The 24,813-nt window shown below is 41.3% G+C and overlaps 2 protein-coding genes across 5 annotated transcripts; both read left to right on the top strand.

The window, feature by feature from the left end:
* Positions 1–267: 267 nt before the first annotated feature.
* Positions 268–11,472, top strand: LOC147324082 (uncharacterized). 3 transcript variants are annotated; one of them, XM_086304499.1, is made up of 6 exons: positions 272–488; positions 7,052–7,197; positions 7,273–7,347; positions 9,582–10,125; positions 10,242–10,411; positions 10,584–11,472. In XM_086304499.1, the coding sequence occupies exons 1-6, from the start codon at positions 368–370 to the stop codon at positions 11,115–11,117; spliced, it is 1,590 nt and encodes a 529-aa protein (XP_086160625.1). In that variant the 5' UTR covers positions 272–367; the 3' UTR covers positions 11,118–11,472. The 3 variants fall into 3 exon arrangements, with proteins under 3 accessions (XP_086160623.1, XP_086160625.1, XP_086160624.1); XM_086304497.1 differs by having other exon boundaries at positions 268–488; positions 7,052–7,548; XM_086304498.1 differs by having other exon boundaries at positions 273–488; positions 7,052–7,347.
* Positions 11,473–15,002: 3,530 nt separating this feature from the next.
* Positions 15,003–23,367, top strand: LOC147324081 (uncharacterized). 2 transcript variants are annotated; one of them, XM_086304500.1, is made up of 4 exons: positions 15,003–15,367; positions 16,855–16,941; positions 19,752–19,891; positions 20,319–23,367. In XM_086304500.1, the coding sequence occupies exons 1-4, from the start codon at positions 15,186–15,188 to the stop codon at positions 21,767–21,769; spliced, it is 1,860 nt and encodes a 619-aa protein (XP_086160626.1). In that variant the 5' UTR covers positions 15,003–15,185; the 3' UTR covers positions 21,770–23,367. The 2 variants fall into 2 exon arrangements, with proteins under 2 accessions (XP_086160626.1, XP_086160628.1); XM_086304502.1 differs by lacking the exon at positions 15,003–15,367 and adding an exon at positions 15,943–16,120.
* Positions 23,368–24,813: the final 1,446 nt, after the last annotated feature.

The raw sequence follows: 24,813 nt of genomic DNA, 5'->3' as shown, positions 1-24,813 counted from the left end.
TCAGCCATAAATTTGGACAAATATTGTTTGGTAGGGTAAAACTTATGAATCAACTTAAAGGAAATCTCTTTAATTTTGTTTGTCAAGAAAAACCTTTGTGGTAAAGTCCAAACTTTTTTCCATTTTTTTGCATCCTGAAAGAGAGATCTTAGTTTGGTATTTATAGACTTATGAGAGGAAAAGCAAACATTGCCAAGAGAAGAATGTATCGGATTCATGTTTACACGTCTCCAGTTATAACGCATGATGTCATCTGTAGACGCGGGACCCGAGCAGCAGTGACGTGTAAGTGTGCGACTGTGATCTTTTGTGCTGACTCCGAAGGAGCCTGCAGTTTATTGTGAAGCAGAAAATATCTGCGGACACCATGAATGGAGCGGATTATCTGCAGCAGCACAGCGCCGAGAGTCTGTCCTTCGAAGAGATGCAGCAGATTAACCCGCTCGGAGTCCATCAGCAGCAGAAAGACGAGGGCAGCCAAACCTCCGGTGAGAATAACGACAGATTTAATGTGGAGGAAACGGGCTAGCTGCTAACACACCAGACAGGGATGGCCGTGTGTGGTTTTTTTCTTTTCACTTCATTAAATCAGTTCACATTATCCTGGAACAGCTCGTAGGACACAAGTAACACCGGTGTGAGTTAAGGTTGGTTATGAGGAGGAGTGCAGCGATCCAATCTTTCCCAGTTTCCGATCTGCTTCAGGGTGGAGGGCTGATTCTGCATCTACAGCTGTGGTCACAGGTTTACATCCACTCATCATGGTCACGAATGTCACTGTCATATGGAGTTAGAGCTGGGCGATATGAGATTTTTTCATATCACGATATGTTTTTTTCATTTCAGGCGATAACGATATCTATCACGATATAAGCCAAATAACTATATTTGTAAGATTTAAATGTGCCGTTGCTCACAAGTAAAATGTGAAATAATCAGCAGCTTGTTTTGATTTAAATATTTATTTCCCATAATAAGTTCAACAGGGTAGATGTACTTAAGGAACATGAGACTTTTTCAGATAAATAAAGGCAAATATTGCAAACTACACAAAAGGCAGCCGCTAAAGCGTTTAAGTTTCAAAATAGAACAAACGAAACAAACTAAATTGTCAATTCCACTTAGAAACAAAATATTAATTCTAAAAATAAATCTTAGTTTGTTTTACAGAAGAACAGACAAAACTGACTAACTTTTGTCAACATCAAATAAACTGAGAACTAAAAGGAAATTCTCAATCTCTCCTTGTTGTATAGCTGAGCTTTTCAAACAGTTTTAACAGTTACTTTAGTCTGACAAAAGCCGAATGACGAATTAGCGCTTCCAGTCAGAGACTGAGGCTACGTCCACACGTACACGGGTATTTTTGAAAACGGAGATTTTCCGTTTTCGTTTTAAAAATAATCCCGTCCACACATAAAGGCAGAAATGAAGGAAAACGCTGCTATGAACATGCCAAAGCAGCAGGTGGCGCTAGATTCCTAACCGTGCAGAAATGTTGGCCAATCAGAAGTCTAGAAGCCTCGGTGGGAAAAAGTAAACAAAGCTGGGGCACAGAAGCAGAACCGAGTCGTATGTGTGGAGGGACAGTAACTGTGTGTATATGTAAGCATTTAAACACTGCAGAGAGTAGAATTAACAGTAACAGTATCGTAGAAATTCATTTCACCGAAACAATAACGTGGCGCACAGTGTGACGCATGCACCAGTTTATTGTATTTCCAGACTTGCTTTCGGCACATTTACAGTGCACGCTACTCTGTTTTTTGTCAGACTTGAAATAGCCGAAATACCTTCACACTACGGAACTTCTATGGCTCTTCCGTTCGACAATCTCTCCGGCGTTGGAACCATCATCTGTTTTCTCTTCGGTCACGCTCGGTTGATTTTTCTAGTCGGCACACTCATTTCCTCCATTACCCGCTGGCTGCTTCCCAAACAAACACACGTGCGGCTTGGCACTTGTGCTGTACGTAACAAGTCACGCGACGTGACGCTGCGGCTGTGATTGGTTCGGCTCTGCGCTACTTAATTTGGATTGGCTGACCTTTTTAAAAAAAAAAAAAAAAAAAAGAGGACAAGAGCGGCGAGGTCTATCGCGATAGCTTAATTTCTCTATCGAGTAAAAGTTATATCGCGATACATATCGTTATCGTTCTATCGCCCAGCTCTATATGGAGTTTATCTGATCTTTTTGCAGCGTGGAATGATTGTATTTTTAATGCGTGTTTTTTTTTCCCCTCTTCATCCACACAGGGTCAAAAATATACATACAGATTCAAATATAAACATAAAATCTAAACTTTTGGTTGGTTAAATGTCCCTTAACAAACTGCACTTCAGCTTTTTGTTGTTTTTGTATCCATCAACAAGCTTCTGGCATAATTCTGACTGAATATTTGACCACTCTTCCTGGCATAACTTTTGTTTTTAAATTGGTTCGTTCCTTGGCACAGATCAGCTCTTAAGTATAGTCCTCAAATAGGGTTGAGGTCGGAGCCACGTAAATCCAGATGTTTAATGCTAGCCTGCTTTATCCATTTCAAAACCAGTGATGTGTTTGGGATCGTTCTCCTGCGGAAACATCCAACCATGTCCAAGCTTGAACCATCAAGCTGTTGATCTGATGTGAAGTTGAGGGATTTGGAGGTAGTTTTCCTTCTTAATTATTCCATTCACGTTGTGTTATATACCAGTACCACTGGCAGGAAATGGGCCACAGCATGTTTGACAGTCAGTCTTCTTAGGTTTGAATTCTTCAGCTCGACTCTTGTATTTGTGACCAAACAGCTCAATCTTTGTGTCGTCTGACCACAAAAGTTTTCTCGAGAAGGCATTTGGCCCGTCCACGTGGGCAGCTGCACATTTCAGTTGAGCTTGAAGGTTTTGATTTTGGAGCAGAGGCTTCTTTGTTGGTCGGTACCCTGTAACCCTGGCTTCACTGTGGACAGTTGTGCTGGTGTTACAGTAGTTTCCAGTTCATGGCAGGTATGAGCCTCGATGTTTCCTGGGCTGTTCCTGAACATCCTAACCATAGTCCTCCTTTCTGAGTCTGACAGTTCTTCAAGACCAAAGTGGTGACACGTCTGAATAATTTGTACTTGTGCGAGTGAATGTGAGTGCGAATGGTTGTCTGTCCCTGTGTGTTGGCCCTGTGACAGACTGGCGACCTGTCCAGGGTGTACCCCGCCTCTCGCCCTATGACAGCTGGGATAGGCTCCAGCGCCCCCCGCGAAGCTGAAAAGGATAAGCGGAAGCGAATGGATGGATCTCTGCAGATCCTTAAACATCCTGGTTTAAGCTGCAGCCTTAGGTCAGCTTCTACAGAGCACTGTTTACAAAAGCAGTCATCACAGCAATGGCTTCTTCCTCCAGGCTGGATGGACACTGAAATAACCCACTGTTCAGGCCATGTGCACATTGTACTACACAATTTGCACTTTTAAAATTAATATCTAAGGTTCATCAAGGTTGCACTCACCAGTATACAGACGTTTGTTATAGTTTGTATAGTTTTTTAAGACTTTCTGTTACTTGTATCCTCATATTTATGTTCTCCTTGTGAATATGTTGCTTATTTAAAATGGTTTCTTTTTGTATACAGAGAGCAAAGGGAACCAGAGTCAGATTCCTCATCTGTATGCACAAACTCGGCCAAATAAAGATGACTCTGAATCTGAACAGGCTTTGATCCTGACAACTTAAGACATACATTACAGCATCACTCATTAAAAGGCCAGAATCACCATGGTGTTCATGCCCTTGATGAGTGGATGGAAACTTCTGACCAGAACTGTAACCATAGCAGTGTTTTCTTCTGACTGAACACTCAAATTACTTTTTACTTGCTTTACAAGCCACATTCACACATTTACACACCACTTCTTACTGTGTGCCTTTGTGTGTCTGTGGAGCAGGGCATCAAATTAGCTCCACTTTTAAGGTGCAGCAGTCTAAGCACAGAAGCCCACGCGGTCTCTAAGGGCTGATTTGGATTTCTGTGGGGAGCTGGTGACGTAACCTACATAAGTGGCTGACATTTTTGCTGGCATTTACACTTGTGCTGGTGCATTATGGGTTAGTTGCAGTTTGTCCCGGTGTTTCATATGTAGTGCCAGCCAACAGAAATAAATAAAATACTGGGTCCTCACCTTTGTCAGAAAAACATGTTTTTCCCTCTAGTTTTCCCCCATTCTTTGTAGTTTCAGCATTCTCCTTCCAGGAATCTGCTGGTATTTGTGAGTCGTTATATTGATGCTGTAATTATTATTCCTTGTATCAAGACAGCGATTGTTATTCTCTCACTAATCAACAGTGCTGAACAGAACAACCACATTAGTTGGCAACTTTGACCTGACATGTAGTTACATTCCCCAGGAGGTGCATGTCAGGATTGCACACTTACACAGAGAGCAGAGACATCCTTCAGATGAGTCCTGTTTCTTCTTCTACTTTTATCTGCAGTGTCAATATTTCACTTCTGTCACTGCCCACAGCTCGTTGCCATAGGTGAGGGTAGCAGCATATCATAGGAGTGCACCAAACATAATGAGAAAGACAGGGAAGGTTATGAAAAAACCATTAGCAAATACACAAATAAAAGTTGTTGTTGTTTTGTTTGTTTTTGCAGTTTTCAGTTTACAAGTCAGGTCCATGCCAAATAGCGCTAATGGATATGTAACCATGACAATGTCATACAAAGAAAAAATGGACATGTTTCTCTTGAATTGGACTGAGTTATAATTTATATGCAGTTTATTTTTCCTAACGTGTGACGTCTGTGTGTTCTTGATGGTTTTGCTTGTTTGTTTAAACTTCTTTTTTAATATGTAAGTGACCTCATTTCTTATGTTTGTTTGTTTTTATGCCTGTGAAGCTCTTTGAGCCTCTTTATGTGATTATGTATGAGGCAAATAAAAATGAATTGGACTGAATTGGATTTAGTGACCATTTGAATCTGTTTTTTTAAACGCACATATAATGCAAAACTGGGGGGAAAAAAACTAAACTAAACTGAGCAGTTAGCTCAGGTGATGAATACAGTGGGGCAAAAAAGTATTTAGTCAGCCACCGATTGTGCAAGTTCCCCCACCTAAAATGATGACAGAGGTCAGTAATTTGCACCAGAGGTACACTTCAACTGTGAGAGACAGAATGTGAAAAAAAAAAAAATCCATGAATCCACATGGTAGGATTTGTAAAGAATTTATTCGTAAATCAGGGTGGAAAATAAGTATTTGGTCAATAACAAAAATACAACTCAATACTTTGTAACATAACCTTTGTTGGCAATAACAGAGGTCAAACGTTTACTATAGGTCTTTACCAGGTTTGCACACACAGTAGCTGGTATTTTGGCCCATTCCTCCATGCAGATCTTCTCGAGAGCAGTGATGTTTTGGGGCTGTCGCCGAGCAACACGGACTTTCAACTCCCGCCACAGATTTTCTATGGGGTTGAGGTCTGGAGACTGGCTAGGCCACTCCAGGACTTTCAAATGCTTCTTACGGAGCCACTCCTTTGTTGCCCGGGCGGTGTGTTTTGGATCATTGTCATGTTGGAAGACCCAGCCTCGTTTCATCTTCAAAGTTCTCACTGATGGAAGGAGGTTTTGGCTCAAAATCTCACGATACATGGCCCCATTCATTCTGTCCTTAACACGGATCAGTCGTCCTGTCCCCTTGGCAGAAAAACAGCCCCATAGCATGATGTTTCCACCCCCATGCTTCACAGTAGGTATGGTGTTCTTGGGATGCAACTCAGTATTCTTCTTCCTCCAAACACGACGAGTTGAGTTTATACCAAAAAGTTCTACTTTGGTTTCATCTGACCACATGACATTCTCCCAATCCTCTGCTGTATCATCCATGTGCTCTCTGGCAAACTTCAGACGGGCCTGGACATGCACTGGCTTCAGCAGCGGAACACGTCTGGCACTGCGGGATTTGATTCCCTGCCGTTGTAGTGTGTTACTGATGGTGACCTTTGTTACTTTGGTCCCAGCTCCGTGTGGCTGCTCTGCAATAAAGTTTCAAATCCAGGCATCCACGAGAAACAGGATTTATGAAGTTTGAAGTTCTGAAAAATTTCTGAAAAATTAAAAACATACAGCTCTGCTATCCAACATAAATGAAGACAGAAAACGAAACACCAGTGACGTTTGTAGGGTTGCTGAAGTTGGGCTAGCTGGTATATAATGTTGTGGTGGCTAGCTACAGAGCTATGGTTAGCATAATACAAACACACAGTGAAGCTGGAGGATGAACGCCAAATCTTTATCCCATTGATAAAAATTAAGATGAAGGTTCACGATTTTTAGGGACAAATGCAATCACATGGCAGGAGAAAGATGCTCTAATTGGACCAAACGTCACTCAGGAGATAATCCATTCAGAATTAGTCATTAATATACTGCTGCATGGTTTATATTACTCATAATTTAAAAAATCCCGATCCTCAGCTTCATGTACCCATTCAAATCTTTGTTGGCCTCAGAATTATTTTTTTCTAACCTGATCAAATATTTGATGCCTGGCAAACTGTGAGCTGCTGGGCTGTAGTTACACCGTGAGGTTTTAAAAACTGAGCTTTAAAACAAGTAATTTTGTAATGGTTTTGTAATTGATTCATTCTTTGCTGGAAGACATAATTACACATTATTCAATACAATATATATATTTATGAGTATAACATATATATCTAATTCCATGGCCTGTACCTTTAAATTATTATTTATATGATGGCTTTGAAGCAGGAATTCTCTTATAAACTCTGGTGAAGCAAAGTGAAAAAAACCCCAACTTGTTTCACTTTCACAAACTCCTTCATCCTGACAGCATTTCTTTTAAAACACTCACTGGAAGTACAATGATAAAGCATTTCTTTTATTGCAGGCTAAAAGTCGACTAGAAACACAAGCTTGCTAAAGATTTTCACTCATCTCAGTATAGTTTCATTCTTTCTTCTAATTTCTATCAGATTCCTAGAATACTCCAGTGCTACAATTGCCTTTATAATAATTTAACTCCATGTGTTTTGCTGTTTTCTGCAGAAGTTCAGCAGCTGCTGGAGATGAAAGAGGATCACCCTGAATGGAGCCTCGGTCTGGACCAGCAGGACCGAGAGTCTCTGCAGATAAAGGAGGAACAGGAAGAACTCTGGACCAATCAGGAGGGAGAGCAGCATAATGGATTGAAGGTGACTGATGTCACCACTTTCCCATTCACTATTGTTACTGTAAAGAGTGAAGATGATGATAAAGAGAAGTCTCAGTCTTTGCAGCTTCATCAAAGCCAAACTGAAGACAACAGTGAGATGGAGCCTCTGACCAGCAGCCCAGCTAAACAGGTAAAAACAGAGCCTGATGAAGAGGACTGTGGAGGACCAGAATCAGAAGGGAACCTTGATACACATATTTATTTACAACCAAAAACTGATGTAAAGGCTTCAGACTCTTCTGAGACTGAAGTGAGTAATGATGATGATGACTGGAAGGAGCCTGTATCAGATTCTGGACCTAAAACCAGACACAGTGATGATGTTTGGAAGGTGAGCAGGGAACTTGAGTCAGGCATAAAGAGTCAGGGGGCATTTAACATTTTAAACAAATCCTTTAGCTGCTCAGAGTGTGATAAAGAGTTTCTCCAAAGGCAGTCTCTTCAAAAACACATGACATGTCATTCAAAATAATTATCCTCCAGCTCCAGCTTGGAAATTAAGAAATCTCATACAGTGAGGAAAAATGTAGAGTCTCAGAGGACAGACCACACCGAAGAGAAACCATTTGGCTGTAATGTTTGTGAAACAACTTTAAGACAGCGGTATAGTCTTGACAGAGACATGAGAGTTCACACAGGAGAGAAACCATTTGGTTGTGATATTTGTAGCAAAAGATTTTCATATTCACGAGATTTGAAAAGACACCAGAGTGTCCATACAGTAGAGAAACAATTTAGTTGTGGTGTTTGTTGTAAAAGATTCAAGCAGAAGATGCATTTCAAGGCTCACAGAAAAGTCCACACAGCAGAGAGGCCATTGGGTTATGAGCCATATAGCTGCGAGGTTTGTGGCAAAAGATTTAACCAAAACACTCATCTTAAGTCTCAAATAAGAATCCACACACGAGAGAAACTTTTCTGTTGTAAGATTTGTACAAAGAAATATAGACATTCTTCTACTTTCAATAAACACATAAAAATTCACACAGGAGAAAAACTGTTTAGATGTGATGTCTTTGGTAAGATATTTACTAATCACGAAAGTTTGAAGATTCACAAGATAGTCCATACTGGAGAGAAACCATATGGCTGTGGTGTTTGTGGCGAAGGATTCAACCGAGGAAGCAATCTGAAGAGACACATGCAACTTCATGTGGGAGAGAAACCATTTGGCTGTGAAGTGTGTGGGAAGAACTTTACATGATCTGAAAAACTGAAAAGACATGTGAAAGTTAATGTAAAAGAGAAACAGTTTGGTAGTGCAGAAATTTTTACGTGACAGGGAAGTCTGAGACACATGGGGACATGTTAATAATGTATCCCCAGTTGTTCACATTTCCATTATTTTGTACAATTAATTGCTACATAAATATAAAACAGTGATACTAGTTGTACTTGGGGTAATATACAATCTATCATTGGTAAATCAGTACTTATAGGTAAGAAATTAGACCTCAGTTAATTTATATCAGGAGAGATAGTTGGAGAAGATCACCTTTAGGACTTTCTGTTAGCTTCCTGGAAGTCATAATGATCAAGAAAGCCACTATAGGCTTTGGTGACTAAATGGGTCCAGGGCTTGCAAAATCGCTAGCCCGACGTCCCGGAGCTAGCGATATCTCCGGTCGGGCCACCAAAATCTGTCTCAGCCCCGCCCGTTGGGTTATCATATAGCCCAACGGTCGGGGCTGAGAAAGATTTTGGTGGCCCGACTGGAGATATCGCTAGCTCCAGGACGTCGGGCTAGCGATTTTGCAAGCCCTGCGGGTCAAAGACAAGACTTTTACAAATTAGAGTGAGCCTTAATCCCACTGTGAAATGTATCTATTTCTGTGTTTACCTTTTAAAAGAATTTGTTTGACATGATTTGAGTTGAAGCAAACTTTCTTGGGAATATAATTTTATTTTGCACACAAACAGTTTTTGGCCTTGGATACTCTGCTATATATAGTTTTAAATAAGGTTTAATGTACTTAAACTTGGAATATAATTTTATTAATTATATGACCAACAATGTGAAACTGTATATAGTTTTTTTTGTTGCCTTATGCCCCTGTTACACAGGCCTAGAGACCAGTTGACTATCATCCTGCCAACCACTGGTCGCTAGGGTAAAATATGTAATCCCCGACTGCTTGGCAAGTGGTTGCTGGCTGTCACGAGCTAAAATTAATGGCAAAGAGGTGTATTGTGTTGCACCAAAAACCTCATAGCGATTGCTTTGGTTGCTAGCAGATTGTTACCCATAGTTTGCATGGACACAGACACTCTGCAGACACTCAATAACTACTTGCCGAGTGGTCAGCGGGACTGGTTGGTGACCTTGAGAGCTTTTAATCACTTGACCTCTAACTGTAAATGCAGGTGTGCCGACAGCGCCAACAAGTCTACAGCCAGTCACCAAACATGATGCAAAAAAACGTGTCAAGATTCAGCATCCCGCCAATGGAAAGGAGGACTGCACGTAGATCCATGAAAGGAAGAGGGAGATGGCAGAAGTGCCTGCCTGCCAGTTCCAGTTCGGACATCACTCTTGCAACCTCTCAATACCAGAAGGACTCGGACGAAAACAGTGACCCCTCGCTGTCACTCATTGCCAACATGCCACACACAATGCTGGAGCCGGGCTCGTCAGCCAGCCTGCACGGACGTGTTGGCCACAGAGTTGTGACCGGGGAGCCAGAGTTGGAGATAGAGGATGAAAAGCCAATGGTGTCGCATTGGCCCGGGGTCAAGAAGAGAATCCGGATGGAGCCAGAGGCGACTCTCTCGCCCGAACAGGAAGACCACCTCGTAGAGTGGTTTGCAGCTCACCCGTTCTTCTACGACCAGACAGCACGCGACTTCAAGGACAAGCGCAGGCGAGAGCAGCTGCTGGATCAGAAGGCCGAGGAGCTAGGAGTTACCGGTGAGCTATGTCTCTGTAATTTCTGTTGATGCTCAGTATCTTAAAACACTCTAACGTTTTTTATCTTTTTTTAAACGGGACATTTATGTTTGTGTTTTTTTTTCGACTGTGCTCAGGGAACTTCCTCTGGGGGTGGTTCCGCAACATGCGGACCGTCTATGGTAAACTAAGGAAGAAGAAGAATGAGCAAGCAACACGACCACTGACAGCCAGGCAGCGGTGGACTTCAGATATGTTCAAATTCTTGGACAAGCACATGACCATCCGCAGGAGCAGCCTGGGAAAGGTAGAGTAATATGCCCTTTTGTTTGTTTGTTTTTTTCTCCCTTGTAGCTGCTCTGTTTAATGGCGTTTCAGGGGAAGTAGTTAAGCAAAAGTAAATGTGCTATAAAATGTCTGCACTTGCCTTGTATGCATTTGATATTTATGTTAATGTTTGTTTGCTTGTGTTTAAAAAGCTTCAAGGGGCACAGTCCACCAATACCGGAGTGGAAGAGGAGGAGGAGGAAGAGGAAGAAGAAGAAGGAGACGAAGAGCCTGCGAGGTCATCAAGTCGTCCTGGGTCTCCGTCTCCTGTTCCCTCCAGTCAAACCCCAAAGTTAAAGGGCAAGAAGGCCAAGCTCGCCAGCCGCTGCGTCAACAAGGCAGTTCTTCAAATCCCAAACAGCATGTCCTCACTGCAGACGGCTATGAGGTCCCTGCAGGTAGCTATGGAGTCCCTGCAGGCGGCCGTTGGGGGGTTGAGCAACAACCGAGTCATGTACTGTCAATACCTGAGCACCGAGGTGGGCATGCTCACAGAGGAACAGTGGTCAATGTTTCAGCAGGAGACTATGGGGATGCTTATTCGTTTCCGTACTGCCCGTCAGCAGCGGCAGCAGTCCGCAGTTCCAGTCCTCCTCCCTCCGGGCTCCATGGAGTCGATTCCAGGCCCGAGCAGCACTCTGCTCAGTAGTTCCTATTTCCAGTCCCGGCCAGCACCGCCCCAGTAGCCTCTGTCCCAGCAAATTAATTTTTTTATTGAATTTGTGAACTATTTCACAATTTATTTACTGATCATAGTTGAGTGTTTATGTTAATAAACAATCATGTTTCACTGGTACTTACTTCTTGATTCCTTGTATCACAGTAGTAAAACTTGTGCCTTACAGCTGCAAGACATTTTAATTGGTGCAAATTTTACTTTGAGGCGGAGAGTCTCAGTTTCTTGTCGGTGTTATGTGTAAACTTGAAAAATAGAAAAAGCAGATGTTTCTCATTATATTGTACTTTATACATGGACCATTGTGACCTTTAAATTCTTATATTCTAAATTTGAAATTAAAATTTCAATTTCTTTTCATGTGAGTGAACTATCTTGTATTTTGTATTTATTACACTGGGATATAGGGATACCAAAAAAGCTAAAAATAATTGCCTTATTCATTCAAATCTCTCCACAGCCACAAGTTAGCCTACCAGGTTAGAGCTCCAGCAGTGTTATAGTCATGCTTCAGGTAGACTCGCTGCCTTTTGTCATCATGACTTCCTGCTACGAATATCTTGCATGACTGCCTCGTCTCTCCAGGCTTTGGGGATAATGTGTTTGGCATTTTCCTCATGATCCAGGACTGAACACAACATTTAGACACATGCGGACACAATCAAACTGATGGCATTTGGCATTTGTTGAAGTTCTGTGGAGAGACAACAGAAGCTGTGGCCAAGTATCTCTTTTTTGTTTTCCACTATATTTATGCTTGACGAAAGTTGGTAGCTAAGGATTCTCTGGTGAACTGTCAAGCATTGACTGTCAGTACTCCGCACTCCATCAAGTGCCAAACTTCTTACTCACCTCCTGTCAACTGTCAAGGGTGCCTGGCATAGACGTGACACCATCTTCAGGGTGTCTACAGTGGCACCACAGAACAACACCAGAAATGGCGCTATACTAACCACAGACAGAAGACTAGAGTGCGTTAGCTGCTGGTAGTCACCAGGTACTGGGAGGTCGGTGCCATTTTGATGCCAGGTTAAAAGGACAGCTGCAGTTAGAAGATGTCTTTGTCAGGCAGACGATCTGCAGAAGCATGTGATACATGGCAGACTTAATTCTCAGGGATTAAACAAAGACAACCCTCTCCAATTCTGCCATCAAGTTTTCTTATTGAACTACTGAATTCAGCATGTTACCAATGCCTGAGGACAGCCATTACTACATTAAGGATGGAGAGTAAAGAGACATAATGAGATCTGAATTGTCCGGCAAGGTGAGTAGGACTGGAGTTGCACTGAGGATCCTGCTACATATACCCAGTCTGGGTTGATCTCCCACCCACCAGGTGCTGATCACTGAAGAGTAGTTACCTGCCAATTGGTAGGGGAGGTCCACAACCAGCAACCAATCTGAGTCGATTCAGTTGCACAACCAGTCGCCAACCACCTAGCAAATGAAAATATGAACTTCACTTGATTTAGTGGTTGCTGGAGGTCATGAGTATTTGGGGCTGCCCACAGGTCTCTACACCTGTGTGACTGAAGCATTAATTTATCGGCAGCACTCGTGCTTACCTGCATTGTCAACCACCGAAGACACAATTTAAGAAGGAATATTAAAACACAAACTCGACATATTAGAAAGCCTTTCTGGCAGAAAACCCTCAGGTTTGATTTCTGCAGAAGGCAGCAGCTGTTTTGGGCTAAACCGAACACAGTGAGTGGGATATTTAATAAAGTTTAATAAAAATGCAATACTTGTTTCATTATGGATATAAATCAGCAGCACCTTAGGTAAAGCTTTACCAGTACCAGTATGTTGGATGTATCTGCTGAACCAGTGCTTATTTTGGGCATCAGGTTCACCTGGGAACAGTTTTAAACTCTGAACGACATAGTTTAGTGAGCAGAACTCGATATCAGATTAATTCAGTGGTGTATTTCAATGTTGTTAAAATTTAGTTTATAAAATTTTGATGACATGTTTTTTTTTTTCATTTTCAAGATTTTTCATGAGCATTGTAATTTAAATGGCAAAAGCAGTGTAATTCCTCCAGCTGACTGAATGTATTTGTTAGCAACTGGGTAATCAGTCATGTATGTGTAATGTCAAAGAGTATGATTATGACTGTGGAGGACCAGAGCTCCCAACAAAAAATAAATAAAAGACTAAAACAAACAACTTAATTTGCCTTTAAAACAAAGAGTGCTAAAATAAAAGTAGGCATGAATTAACACGTAAAATGTGACCAGTTGATATTTCTCTTGTATTTGCTTTTTGTGTTTATTTCTCAGTTTGCTGTCCCTTGCAATGTTCATTTAGATAGATCTGTTTCATTTCTTTGTTTCTTGAAACATTTACGTCTGTCTTCTTTTTGTGATGATGAAATGTAAACTAGACCCATTTAAATTCTTAACTGTTGAGCAACTAAAATTCTTTATGAAGCAAAAATTCAAAATGTGTATGTCATGTTGTTGAATGCATTTTCTTTCATAAAACAACATTAAATACTTGACCTGTGTTTTGTAGTCACCAGTCTTCTTCTTTAATGGCTTTGTTTGTTTGTTAGGAGCTGCTGTATGGAGCTGATAAAAACTCCACAGGATACCTTTCAATAGAAGAGGTAATGCCTCCTTTCCCCCCAGCTGTTTTGAAACAATGTAAACATTTTCAAAAAGCAATGTTACTGATATCAACATTTAATGTGTTTTGTTTTTGAACTAGTTCAAGTTTTGAGGCTTTAAACTCTTTGCAAATGGCCTCATTCTAATTTTATTTACATGTTGTATTCCAACATTTGGAAACAAGTTTAAATAAAAAAAGTGGGTAGAAGAGGAACTGCATACTTTATAAACAGTGTTTCATTATATCTAATTTTATTAAATGGATGCTCAGTATAGTTACATGCACAGACCTGTTACAGGACACATCTTCAGAGGAAGATTTGAATATTTAAGATTAAAAATAGTATCCACCGGATTGTTTTTTTTTTTTAATGCTCAAATTTGTATTTTGAAGAAATAAAACTGCTTCTTTTGGGGTGTTTTTATTCTTTAATAAAGAAAATACATTTTTAAAAGTAATGACTGTGAAAATAAATTACGATTTAAGATAAACCGTTTTATTAAACAGCTAAGGATGCAGCAAAAGTAAAACAATAATTGTTTTTTTTACATTATGCATCTTAAATGTGTTCTTGTATTTTTTTGTGCGCTGTGCACATTTCACACAGTGCGTTATACTGTATATAAAAGACAAATAACCACATGTGTTATATAACCATATGTGTTTATTGTATGTTAATAACTGTATTTGCGTTTTTATTGTTCTTAATATGGACGTTAAAATGCTTTGTCCCTGTGTAATGTCTTGTTGTTGTTTTTTACATTAAAAAAACTTTTAAAAAACTGTAAGTGCGAATAACCTTTAATCACGCACAATGTTAAACCACAATTAGAACACATGTGCTGTGTGTGTGCTTAAGTAGTTCCATGTCATACTACTCGATATATTGAAACGACATAATTCTGTATCCACTACATACAAATACATAAAATATTATTCTACAAATGTGTTGTACAGTAAATGGTAAATGGCCTGCTTTTGTATAGCGCTTTACTTAGTCGCTAAGGACCCCAAAGCTCTTAACACTACATTCAGTCACACACTGGTGATGGCAGCTACATTGTAGCCACAGCCACCCTGGGGCGCACTGACGAGGCGAGGCTGCCGGACACTGGCGCCACCGGGCCCCCTGAACTGTACTTGACCCATGAAAACATTCCTCTCACCATCGTCTTTTTGATGTGCATCCTCATGCATCCCACTGAGGAAACCGTTTCGCCAGCAGACACTAGGTAGGAACCTTCTGCTGGTTCTCCGGTGTTGCTAGGGGGAACAAAATACAGATCGGGTTGATCATCAAAGAAAGGTCGGCTCTGTGTTCGTGTGGACCCTCCTGATGGATGGGGTTGTGTTGTCCCTGTAGAACCGCCGCTGGAGCTGGATAATCGCTTTGTTTGGAAAGCCGAAGCCTGGAAAACAAACTGAGGATGAAGAATCATTTTTAAGAGGAAGAAAAGCGATGGAGCTGCAGACCTCACCGTCAGAGCAGCGAAAATACAAAGACGCAAAACTAATCCTGGAAAGGACGCCTCAGGGAAGCACCAGGGTAGATCTCGGGCTTGCTTACTCCAGGTGGGCTGCACTGAAGAGGGACAGATGCTTCCAGACTGACGCTGAACTGGCCGCCTTTCTGCTGGACTGGTAATTTAAACTACCTGTGTGATTAAAAATAGGGTGTAGGCATCAAAATAAGATCAACAACAGGATCAAATTAACCGAATAATGTAAAATTAATATCTGCGCGCATTGGTTGGGATTGATTTAATCATCAGTTTATTCAAATTATTTAAATGCTTAAATACTGCACGGAAATGATGAAGCAAAAGTGTCAGCTAGTCCTTTAACACCTGTGCTGCTACATGATTGGACTGATATTTATGTCCCAAACACACATGAATGTGACTGGTTTGCTTGCTGGTTAGAGATGGATAGAAAGGAGCCTGCAGAGGCACGCACACACACACACACACACACACACACACACACACAGTCACAGTCGCTCACTCAGCCCGTCAGTCAAGCTGACCTGCATCCTGCAGCACAGACTGCAGGAGAGCGAAGCATCTGCCCGTATGTTCACATGTAACGCTGGGCCTAAATCTCGGTAGTATGTATGAAAATTTCACACAAATCAATGTGTCATTTCTACTTTATTACCTGAACAACAACCACATCTACGAGTATGCTTTGCTTGCCTGCTCCCTTTTTCTCAGACGGCTGCTCGAGCAGATGGATCCGCATGTTTGATTTACAGCAGATGGCCTCCACGACTCAACCCTCGCCAAGGATTGCTCTCTCCTCCCAGTCTCGAACCTGGAGATTTGCATGTGTTCGCCACAATACTGCTGAGCTGCTCTACACTGTGGATCCTACTGTTCAGAATTATAATTAAAAGTAAATGGATAAAAAGATATTAAATTATATGTAAAACAAACAAAAGAAAAGTACTAACAGTTACATTTTGTTAGAAAATGAGACATATGTGCAGTGATTTATTGAAACATGTGCAAGCATATATAGAAATGCAGGATATGAGGCAGAAACAGTTTACAAGTGAATATTTGGTGTGAGCACCTTTATTCTACAACACAGACTCAGTGTTTCCTTATTTATTAATATAGAAGCAAGGTGTTTCATTTTTTTAATAGTACCAGCTGTCTGCTGCTGCTACACGGAGAATGACCTCCAACTCTGACCGAACTTCTTGAAATAGAAAAGGGTCAGATAAACAAACTGCTGTTTGCAGGGTCGTGCTTGTTATCAGGAGCACTCTTTTCATTTGCCGATGGCCTGAGGGTCATTGTGGCCTGCAGTGATCAGACTATGTGCTGTGGGTGAGGGGCTCAGCGTTGGCACGATGCTGGGTTTGAATTCACCGGCCAGCCGGAGCCTTTCTCTCTATTCTCTTCCTTTGCTTCTCCCCACAGTCCACAGACATGCATGTTAGGTTAACCTCTGATTCTAAATTATGCTCAGGTGTGAATGTAGCCTTGCAACCTGGCAGTCTCTCTAGCACGTATCCCGATTTTCACCCTATTATGGCTGGGTTAGGTCACAGCTGGTATTTCCGTGTTATGCAGATGAGTCGTGTAGCTCTTGAAACTCTTAATTTGCTTTTGTTTTTGCAGTTACGAGAGCAGAGTCACAACATCAAGTTCCATGAATGGAAAACCTCCATCAGTCTCTCAATGTGAGGATTCTAGAGGGACAGAAAGGTGAGTCATCGCTCTGAAATAGCTCCTGTCATGTCACACGTGTGTGAAAGCACAACCGTGGGCGATGTGCTTCATTCATAAACTGTGCATATGAATGTCTCACGCACAAATCTCTGGGTCATTAACATGTTTTGGTTTTTTGTGTACCTACAAATGATGCAGGGCTGAGTTTCTCAAACTAAGATTAATAGCAATCATGTTCATTTAGTTGTCTTTACAAGTTTTTAAACAATGTAAACAAGAAAGCTGGGAACAGGATGAATTAAACAAATGACTGAGGTCAACCATTCAAAGGAACAGACGGTGCAAGAGAGGTGAAGAAGACAGGGCAGGCAGGGTGGATTGGGTGGAGACGAGTGTCGGGGTGATTTGTGACAGATGGCAGTGAGATCTGATGGTTTGGAGACGGTGTGTCCTTCAAGCCGGGTAGAAAGAGATTGAAGTGTGCATCATTTTATTGGAGCCTTCTGTCCAGGCCACTAAAATCATCACAGGAGTTAGAAGTGAAACGATCAATAGGGGAGTTACCATTAACAGGTGGGGCTGATAGGATTTGACCTGCAGGGCTACTCAGGTCGCTTCATTTCAGGGTTAGCAGGGAAGACACCTGGACGATTTTGAGGTAGTTAATACTGGACGAGTCCTCTCACCCACATCAGCTGAACTCTGCAATATCTACTGGGTAAGACTCAAAGGATCAGAGATTAGGACTTTTTATTCACAGAACCAAAATCAACTTCCTGTATAAAGGTTTTGTGGGCCTGCGAGGCCGAGCTGATGTTGAGTCCATCAGAGTGACAGTGCAGAGTTAGAGAGGCGAGGCTGAGATGGTTTGGAGAGGTGAAGAGGAGGGAGAGTGGATATTTTGCACAAAGGATGTAAAAAATGGAGCTGCCAGACAAGAAGGAAAAGAGGAAGACCTCAGAGAAGATTTGTGGATGCAGTGAAGGAGCAACATGTAGTGGGTTAGTGAAACAGAAAAAGGATGCTGGCACAGGATGGGATGGAGGCAGATGATGCACTGTGGTGAACCCTAAAGGGAGCAGACAAATTAAGAAGAAGAAATCAAATTAAATATAATGAACTCCGAAGTCTGCTCTTTGTCACATATTCTGAGAGGCAACCCTGTCTCTACCAGAGGAAGAGAGATAAATGGGTTAGCAAAGTATGTCAAGCTTAAAGTCAGAGGATCCACAAAGGTTGCTGTCTCTTTATGTGGCTGGATCACCACGGCAACCTGGTCTGAACGTGTAACTTTCCCTTCAGCAGGTTCAGAGTTTGAGTGTAAAACCATCACGTTTTATTTATAATGTGCTCTAAGTGTAATATACAGTTAGGTTTTAGACAGTGGCACTTTTTAAAATATATATATTGGGGGCTTTTCAGCCTTGATTGCAGTCGGACAGTGGAGAGAGAAAATGGGAAAGTTGGGAGAATGACCGGGGAAGACGCACAGTTAATGGTCTCAGGGTAGATTGGAGATACATCGTCCTCAAAAACCTCACTTTCTTGTGGGTCCCCCAGGGGTCCATTCTTGGCCCAGTCCTTCTTTCAATTTACATGCTCCCTATGGGTTCATTTAAAAAAAAAACATGACATCTCTTTCCATTGTTATGCAGACGACTCACAGGTTTACCAGCCACTAAAACATGAATTTGTGAGTCCTCTGAAGGTTTCACTAGATTGTTTGGAGGACGTTAAGGCTTTAAACTTTCTTAACTTGAATGAACAGAAAACAGAGGTGATTGTGTTTGGTCCCTGTGACCACTACTACACTGGCCCTTTAGAAAAAAGAGGAGTGATTTTTGTCTGTAATCTAACGTTTGATAAACAGATTAATGCTGTAATCAAGACGAGTTTCTTTCATCTCCAGCTACTTGCAAAAGTGACGCCATTCCTCTGTTTCAGAGACTTTGAGAGAGATGTCGATGCCTTCATTTCATCTCGCCTCGACTTTTGTAGTAGTCTTTAATCAGTTAGCCGTCTGCAGCTGGTCCAAAACACTGCAGCACAGTTAATAACTGGCACACACAAGCGAGGCCACATATCTCCCATACTAGCATCCTTACACTGGTTGCCAGTTAGATTTCGATTGGATTTTAAGATTTTATTATTTGTTTTTTAAGGCGTTGCACAGGTTAGCACCCTCATACCTTTCTGATCTCTGCGGATCAAATGTTCCTAGCTGTCCCGAGGTCCAGTTTAAAGCACAGAGGAGACCGGGCCTTTGCTGTGACTGCCCCCTTCACATCAGGACCTCCCCAACCTCAGACACTTTCAAAACCCGTCTGAAAACCCACTTTTATTCCTTGGCTTTTACATCAGAATGAGTTTGTACTACTTTTATTTGTCTTATTTACTCAAACGTTCTCATTTTATCCTCCTTTTTCTTGTTTTTATTTCTTTTGATTATCTTAAATGTACGGCACCTTAGTCAACAGTTGTTGTTTTAAATGTGCTACTGTATATAAATACATTTGGCTTTGACTTTGACTTTGATGCAGAGGCTCGAATCTAGTCAGTCTTAGGTCAAGTGAAAGAGAAACTCTTTTTCACTGTTTGACTTAAAAGCCGCTCTCTTGGTGTGCAGAAGTACTTATGGACCTAACTGTGGATCTTAAGCTCAGACATATTTAGTCTCTCACAAATAAATCCAGTCAATTGGACATGTGACCCCATTGTACAGAGTTGTGGTACACACTTGTATACTGCATATATATTTTGCACCAGTGATGAGTTAGTTACATTCATGCCTAAGGTTTGCCAATTGTAAGAAATACTAATATTAATGATTGATATTCATGTTTCAGGCAGCTGTATTCAAAAGTACAAAGCGGAGTGTCTGAAATAGAAAATCTTCGCCCTGATGAGCCCAGAGATGACATTTTTGTGTCTCCCACACTGGTCAAATCAGAAGAATCAGCGCAGATACACACCAGGAAAAGTCTGGGTAAAAGACGCACACATTTGTTTGCCTTCATTTTAGACTATAAGCATAGAAAAAATGTACATTTTTGGTAAAACAGTAAAATGTTACAAAACTGCATGAAATTGTAATTAAATTAATCTGTAACTGCATTATCTTTACCCCAGTTTTTCCAGTCGTGATAGTAGATGTGGTCTGGTATACTGACAAAGAAGCAGTCTTTTTACATTCTAGACTGTGGCGAGTAAATGCAGTCCTCCAGCCACAGAGACACCTTAGATACATTAATAGAGAAAGACGTGTCAGAGTTCATAGTCATTATTGTCTAAATAGCGTAAAGGCAGACAAATGCTTGTCCATGAAATGTTTGCTCCTTAAAATATTATTAAACTCCAGAGAATCTCTGCTAATGTTTTAAATATTAAATGTATGCATGTTTTTGTTGTTTTAGTTTTCCCTTCAGAGGACGAGCAGGTCGAGCAGGACCAGAAGGACTCAGTCCTGCTCCACATTAAGGAGGAACAGGAGGAACTCTTGACCAGTCAGGATGGAGAGCAGCTTAACGGTCTACAGGAGGCTGATAACGCCACACTTCCATTCTCTCATGTTGTTGTGAAGAGTGAAGATGAAGAAGAGAAACCTCCGTGCACACAGCTTCTTCATAGCCAAACCGAAGACAACGCAGAGGCAGAGAGGCGTCAAATCAGCTGCTCAACAAAAATAAAAACAGAAACTGACAGAGAGGACAGTGAAGGAGCAGAGCCAGCTGGGAACCCGGAGTCAAATAACCCGTTACAGCAAAACACCGATGCAAAGACTTTTACCTCTGGTGAAACTGAAGTCAGTATTGGTGCTGATGATGAGGATGATGACACAGATGATTGGCAGGAGCCTTTGTCGGATTCTGGATCTGAAACTGAAGAAAGTGACAGTGACTGTAAGAAGGGCAGGGCCAAAGCCTTCATCTGCTCTGAGTGTGGTAAACGGTTTCAGTACAAGTGGTCTCTTCAGAGACACGTGACACGCCATTCAGGAAAAGCCTCTTTGGGCAGCTTCACCAATAAGAAATGTTTTCCAGTGAAGCAAACTGCAGATTTACAGATCAAAGTCCACACAGGAGAGAAACCATTTGGCTGCAGTCTTTGTGAACAAAGGTTTAGAGATCAGTATAATCTTAAAAGGCACATGAGAATCCACACAGGAGAGAAACCGTTTGGCTGTGGCATTTGTGGTAAAAGATTTAATGGCGAGGGAAATCTGAAAATACACAAAAGAGTTCACACAGGAGAAAAACCATTTGGATGTGGTGTTTGTGGTAGAAAATTTAAGCAGAAGTCACATTTTAAGAAACACATCATGGTTCACACTGAAGAAAGACCTTTTAGTTGTGATGTGTGTGGGAAAGGATTTAAATGGAGGATCCACATGAAGACTCACAGGAGAATCCACACAGATCAGAAACTGTTTGGTTGTGACGTTTGTGGTCGAAGATATAACTGTGAAAGAAATCTTAAGATACACATGAGAGGCCACTCAGACGAAAGACCGTTCGGTTGTGACATTTGTGGTAGGAGGTTTAACTGCAACAGAAATCTTAAGATACACAAGAAGGTCCACACGGGGGAGAGACCATTCGCCTGCGGTGTTTGTGGTAAGAGGTTTTCACAGGTAGGGGCTCGGAACAGGCACAGGAGCGTCCACACTGAAGAGAAACCATTTGCTTGTGATTTGTGTGGACAGAAATTTAACCGAGAGGGTAATCTTGAAAGGCACAAGAGGGTTCATACGGGAGAGAAACCATTTGGCTGTGACATTTGTGGACAAAAATTTACCCGCGAGGGAAGCCTAAAGAGACATATGAGGAACAAGGCAATAAACCATTTGCATGCAGTGAAAGATTAACTGTGATCTCATGACTTAATGTTACATTACTAATACACTGCTCAAAAAAACTTAAGGAACAAGGATCAATATTTATACTCATATGAACTATGTAGTGTGTGAGGAATGAAAGAGTGCCTGAAAATCAAAGTGACATAATTTTGCTGCAGCAACTCAAAATGATGCTCAGTCGTTTGTACGTTCCGCACGTGCTTTTATACATACCAGAGGTCTGTGCGTCCCTCCAGGGATACGCCTCCCCAGACCACCGCTGAACCAGTCATGCTGGACGATGTTACAGGCAGCATAGCGTTCTCCACAGCTTCTCCAGACCCTTTCACATCAGTCACATGTCCTCATGGTGAACCTGCTCTCATCTGTGAAAATCACAGGGTGTCAGCTGGGTCTTTGTTTGATCAGACATTCACACCTGCTGTGACCTGCTGGAGGTCATTTTGTATCTCTGGCAGTGCTCATCCTGTTTCTCCTTGCACAAAGGAGCAGATCTTATTTCTGTCCCTGTCCAGGTCTCTGTACTGGTAGACACGTATTAATGTGCCATCTTGGAGGAGTTGGAGTACCTGTGCAACTTTTGTAGGATCTAGGTTTTGCCTCATGCTACCAGTAGTGTAAGGGTATTTGTTCACTGTGGTGCGATTTTATTCACCAATTTTTCCCAGTTCTGAATGTCACACCCCTCTGCAGCAGCAGTAATCGGTAACTGTTTGCACCTAACAAGGTGTGACTAAAGACATGCCTGAGGTTGGCTGTTGGGCTCTCCTGGCTGTCATTTTTTACCAGAGAATATTTAGTCATTTAAAATAAAACCAAAGTTTGTACAAACTCTGGTGTCAGTCTGTTGTGGGCTTGTTTAAAGGCTCTGAGTGGTCATACATCAGCATCATGTTGTTATTATGGATGCATTTTGAATAATGACCTGAGTGTTTTGTACTGTGACCTTTAGTGTTGTGGAGACGTTAGTTCACTTTTGGTGGACCATGTGGTACTGGTATGTAATGTGTGGTATTAATGCTGTTTAAGTGATCTTTGTGGACAAAGGCATAGCTAAGGCTGGCTAGACCCCATCATGCTCTCATTTTAGTCATTAAAAATAAAACCTGGTTGTCGATGGTCTTTATTTATGTGAAGGAAAACATAAAGTATAACGAAGTAAATTGTAAATATGGTTCCACATTTTTATACTCTTGCAGTCTGCACTGTCCTCTTTTGTATCCTGCGTTCGGGAAGGTGACCTCTTTAAATGTCTCTCTTCATATCATAATGAATTTTAATTTTTTTTATAATTTATTAACACCTGGATTTTTGGATGTTCTAATCTGTCTGCACATTCACAACGCATCGTATATATCTGTGTTTTTGTCAGGAATCGAGTTCAGCTTCATTTTAACTGAATCAGACTGAAAACCAAAAAGGGCGGGCGATGTGACCTCAGGATTAGTCAGTGAACTAGCAACAACACTGCTAAAGACACAAACAGAAATAACTTATTGCTCAGTGTTGTGGAAAAATAAACTGAGAGTTGAAACCAAACTGTCTTTCTGAGATTTATTGATGAAATCTTTGGAAAAGGATAAACACAGCACGAACGCGTTTCATGACAGCTCCTTTGTACTTGCAGTCTTTCCATGTTTACTTGATAAGAAAGCCTCAAAACGTGTATCATGACCTTGAACACAGCTGACTGCAAGTTTCGTTTCATCATTGTATGAACCGGTTAAATAAGATTAAATGCAAAGTTCCCATTACATTTCCATCTTTTTGGATGGAATCACTTCACTCTTTTAGTAATTTTTTTTTTTAAAGTAAGGTAAAAAACAGTAACATTTAATATTAAAACTTTGAGAAACGATGCTTACATGAGTGAAATAGCCTTACCCATTTTGTAGGGCATAGGTGTTCTAATGGATACTAGAAGCAGATTGATCCAAATATCAGTAGTATCAAAACCATTGGTACTGATATCAGATCAATAGTAGCAATGTAGGATACTTTATTTCCATCCTTCAGGTATTTATTTGGGCCAATGTTCGAACCTCGCTTCGGGAGGAGAAAAAAAGCAACAGAGCACAAATACTGCCAAGGAAGTACAACAAGTTCAGTTTTTATTAAAGAGAGGTAGCCTATCAAACACATCGGTGCTGTCACACAAACACTCTGAGATTAGTTATTCTAGAAATAAGGAAACTAAAACTGACAAACCTTCCTTGTTCTTGTGTCTGGAGCTGGTGTAGCCTGTTGGAGACCATCAGTTATTTCATCTTGTAGTAAACTTTGTCATCTAAAGGAAAGAATAAAAGCTACAGCTTTGGCCTGGATATAGAATAATAAATTATATACAAAATTGCTTCTAACATATTTGATCATTAGCTCAAATTAAATCTGAATGACCCAGTTAAGTTCAGGGAATTAGTTAAATACACTGTGTCCCTCTGTGACCATCTCAGCAACGGCGCAATACGTAGTCAATGTCACCATCAGCCCTCGATGGAAGAGCTGATCCAGAAACGATGACTGCAATGGTTTGGCCACATCTGCCGCATGAGCAACCATCGCATGCCACTCCGCCCTCTGCTGCAGCAGCGCTCCGCCCACTGGAGAATCAAGCACGATGCGCCCAAGAAGATTTGGATCAAGCAAACTGAAGATGATCTTAAACAACGACGTCTAACCCTCATCCAAGCAAAGGTCAAGGCCACAGATCACAAGGCCTGGAAGTGCATCGTTGACCAAGATGGAAACCCTGCGTTACCCACAGCAACGTATTGGCTTCGTGGACGACCTCACTCGCTGATCACCAGAAGAAGAAGAAGTAAAATACATTGCAGGGCATTTTATTTTCTTATAATCCGAAAGTAGAGAAAGGTATAATCCTTTATGAGAAGTGAATTGAAATACACCCACATTCAAATATCATAAACTTTCACATGCACATCTGTAAGTCTATACTTAAATATTTTACTCATTGTAAACTACATTTTGTTCTATAAAGATAACAAGATGGTAATTTGTGACAGAATCGTGAAGGCTCAAATACTATTGATCTT

This window comes from Aulonocara sp. 'chitande type north' Nkhata Bay, linkage group LG8 (genome assembly GCF_057382095.1).
Source record: "Aulonocara sp. 'chitande type north' Nkhata Bay isolate Kocher_YH1m ecotype deep benthic linkage group LG8, A_spYH_male_GT1.1, whole genome shotgun sequence".
Classification (NCBI taxonomy): Eukaryota; Metazoa; Chordata; class Actinopteri; order Cichliformes; family Cichlidae; genus Aulonocara; species Aulonocara sp. 'chitande type north' Nkhata Bay.
This window is presented reverse-complemented; position numbering and strand designations above follow the sequence as displayed.

Excerpts from the sequence above, each read along its gene's own strand:
- LOC147324081 (XM_086304500.1), top strand. The coding sequence starts at position 15,186 with ATGGAGCTGCAGACCTCACCGTCAGAGCAGCGAAAATACAAAGACGCA. Across the intron at positions 15,368-16,854 it reads GCCGCCTTTCTGCTGGACTG|TTACGAGAGCAGAGTCACAA; the intron begins GTAATTTAAACT and ends TTGTTTTTGCAG. Across the intron at positions 16,942-19,751 it reads GATTCTAGAGGGACAGAAAG|GCAGCTGTATTCAAAAGTAC; the intron begins GTGAGTCATCGC and ends TTCATGTTTCAG.
- LOC147324082 (XM_086304497.1), top strand. The coding sequence starts at position 368 with ATGAATGGAGCGGATTATCTGCAGCAGCACAGCGCCGAGAGTCTGTCC. Across the intron at positions 489-7,051 it reads CGAGGGCAGCCAAACCTCCG|AAGTTCAGCAGCTGCTGGAG; the intron begins GTGAGAATAACG and ends TGTTTTCTGCAG. Across the intron at positions 10,126-10,241 it reads CGAGGAGCTAGGAGTTACCG|GGAACTTCCTCTGGGGGTGG; the intron begins GTGAGCTATGTC and ends GACTGTGCTCAG.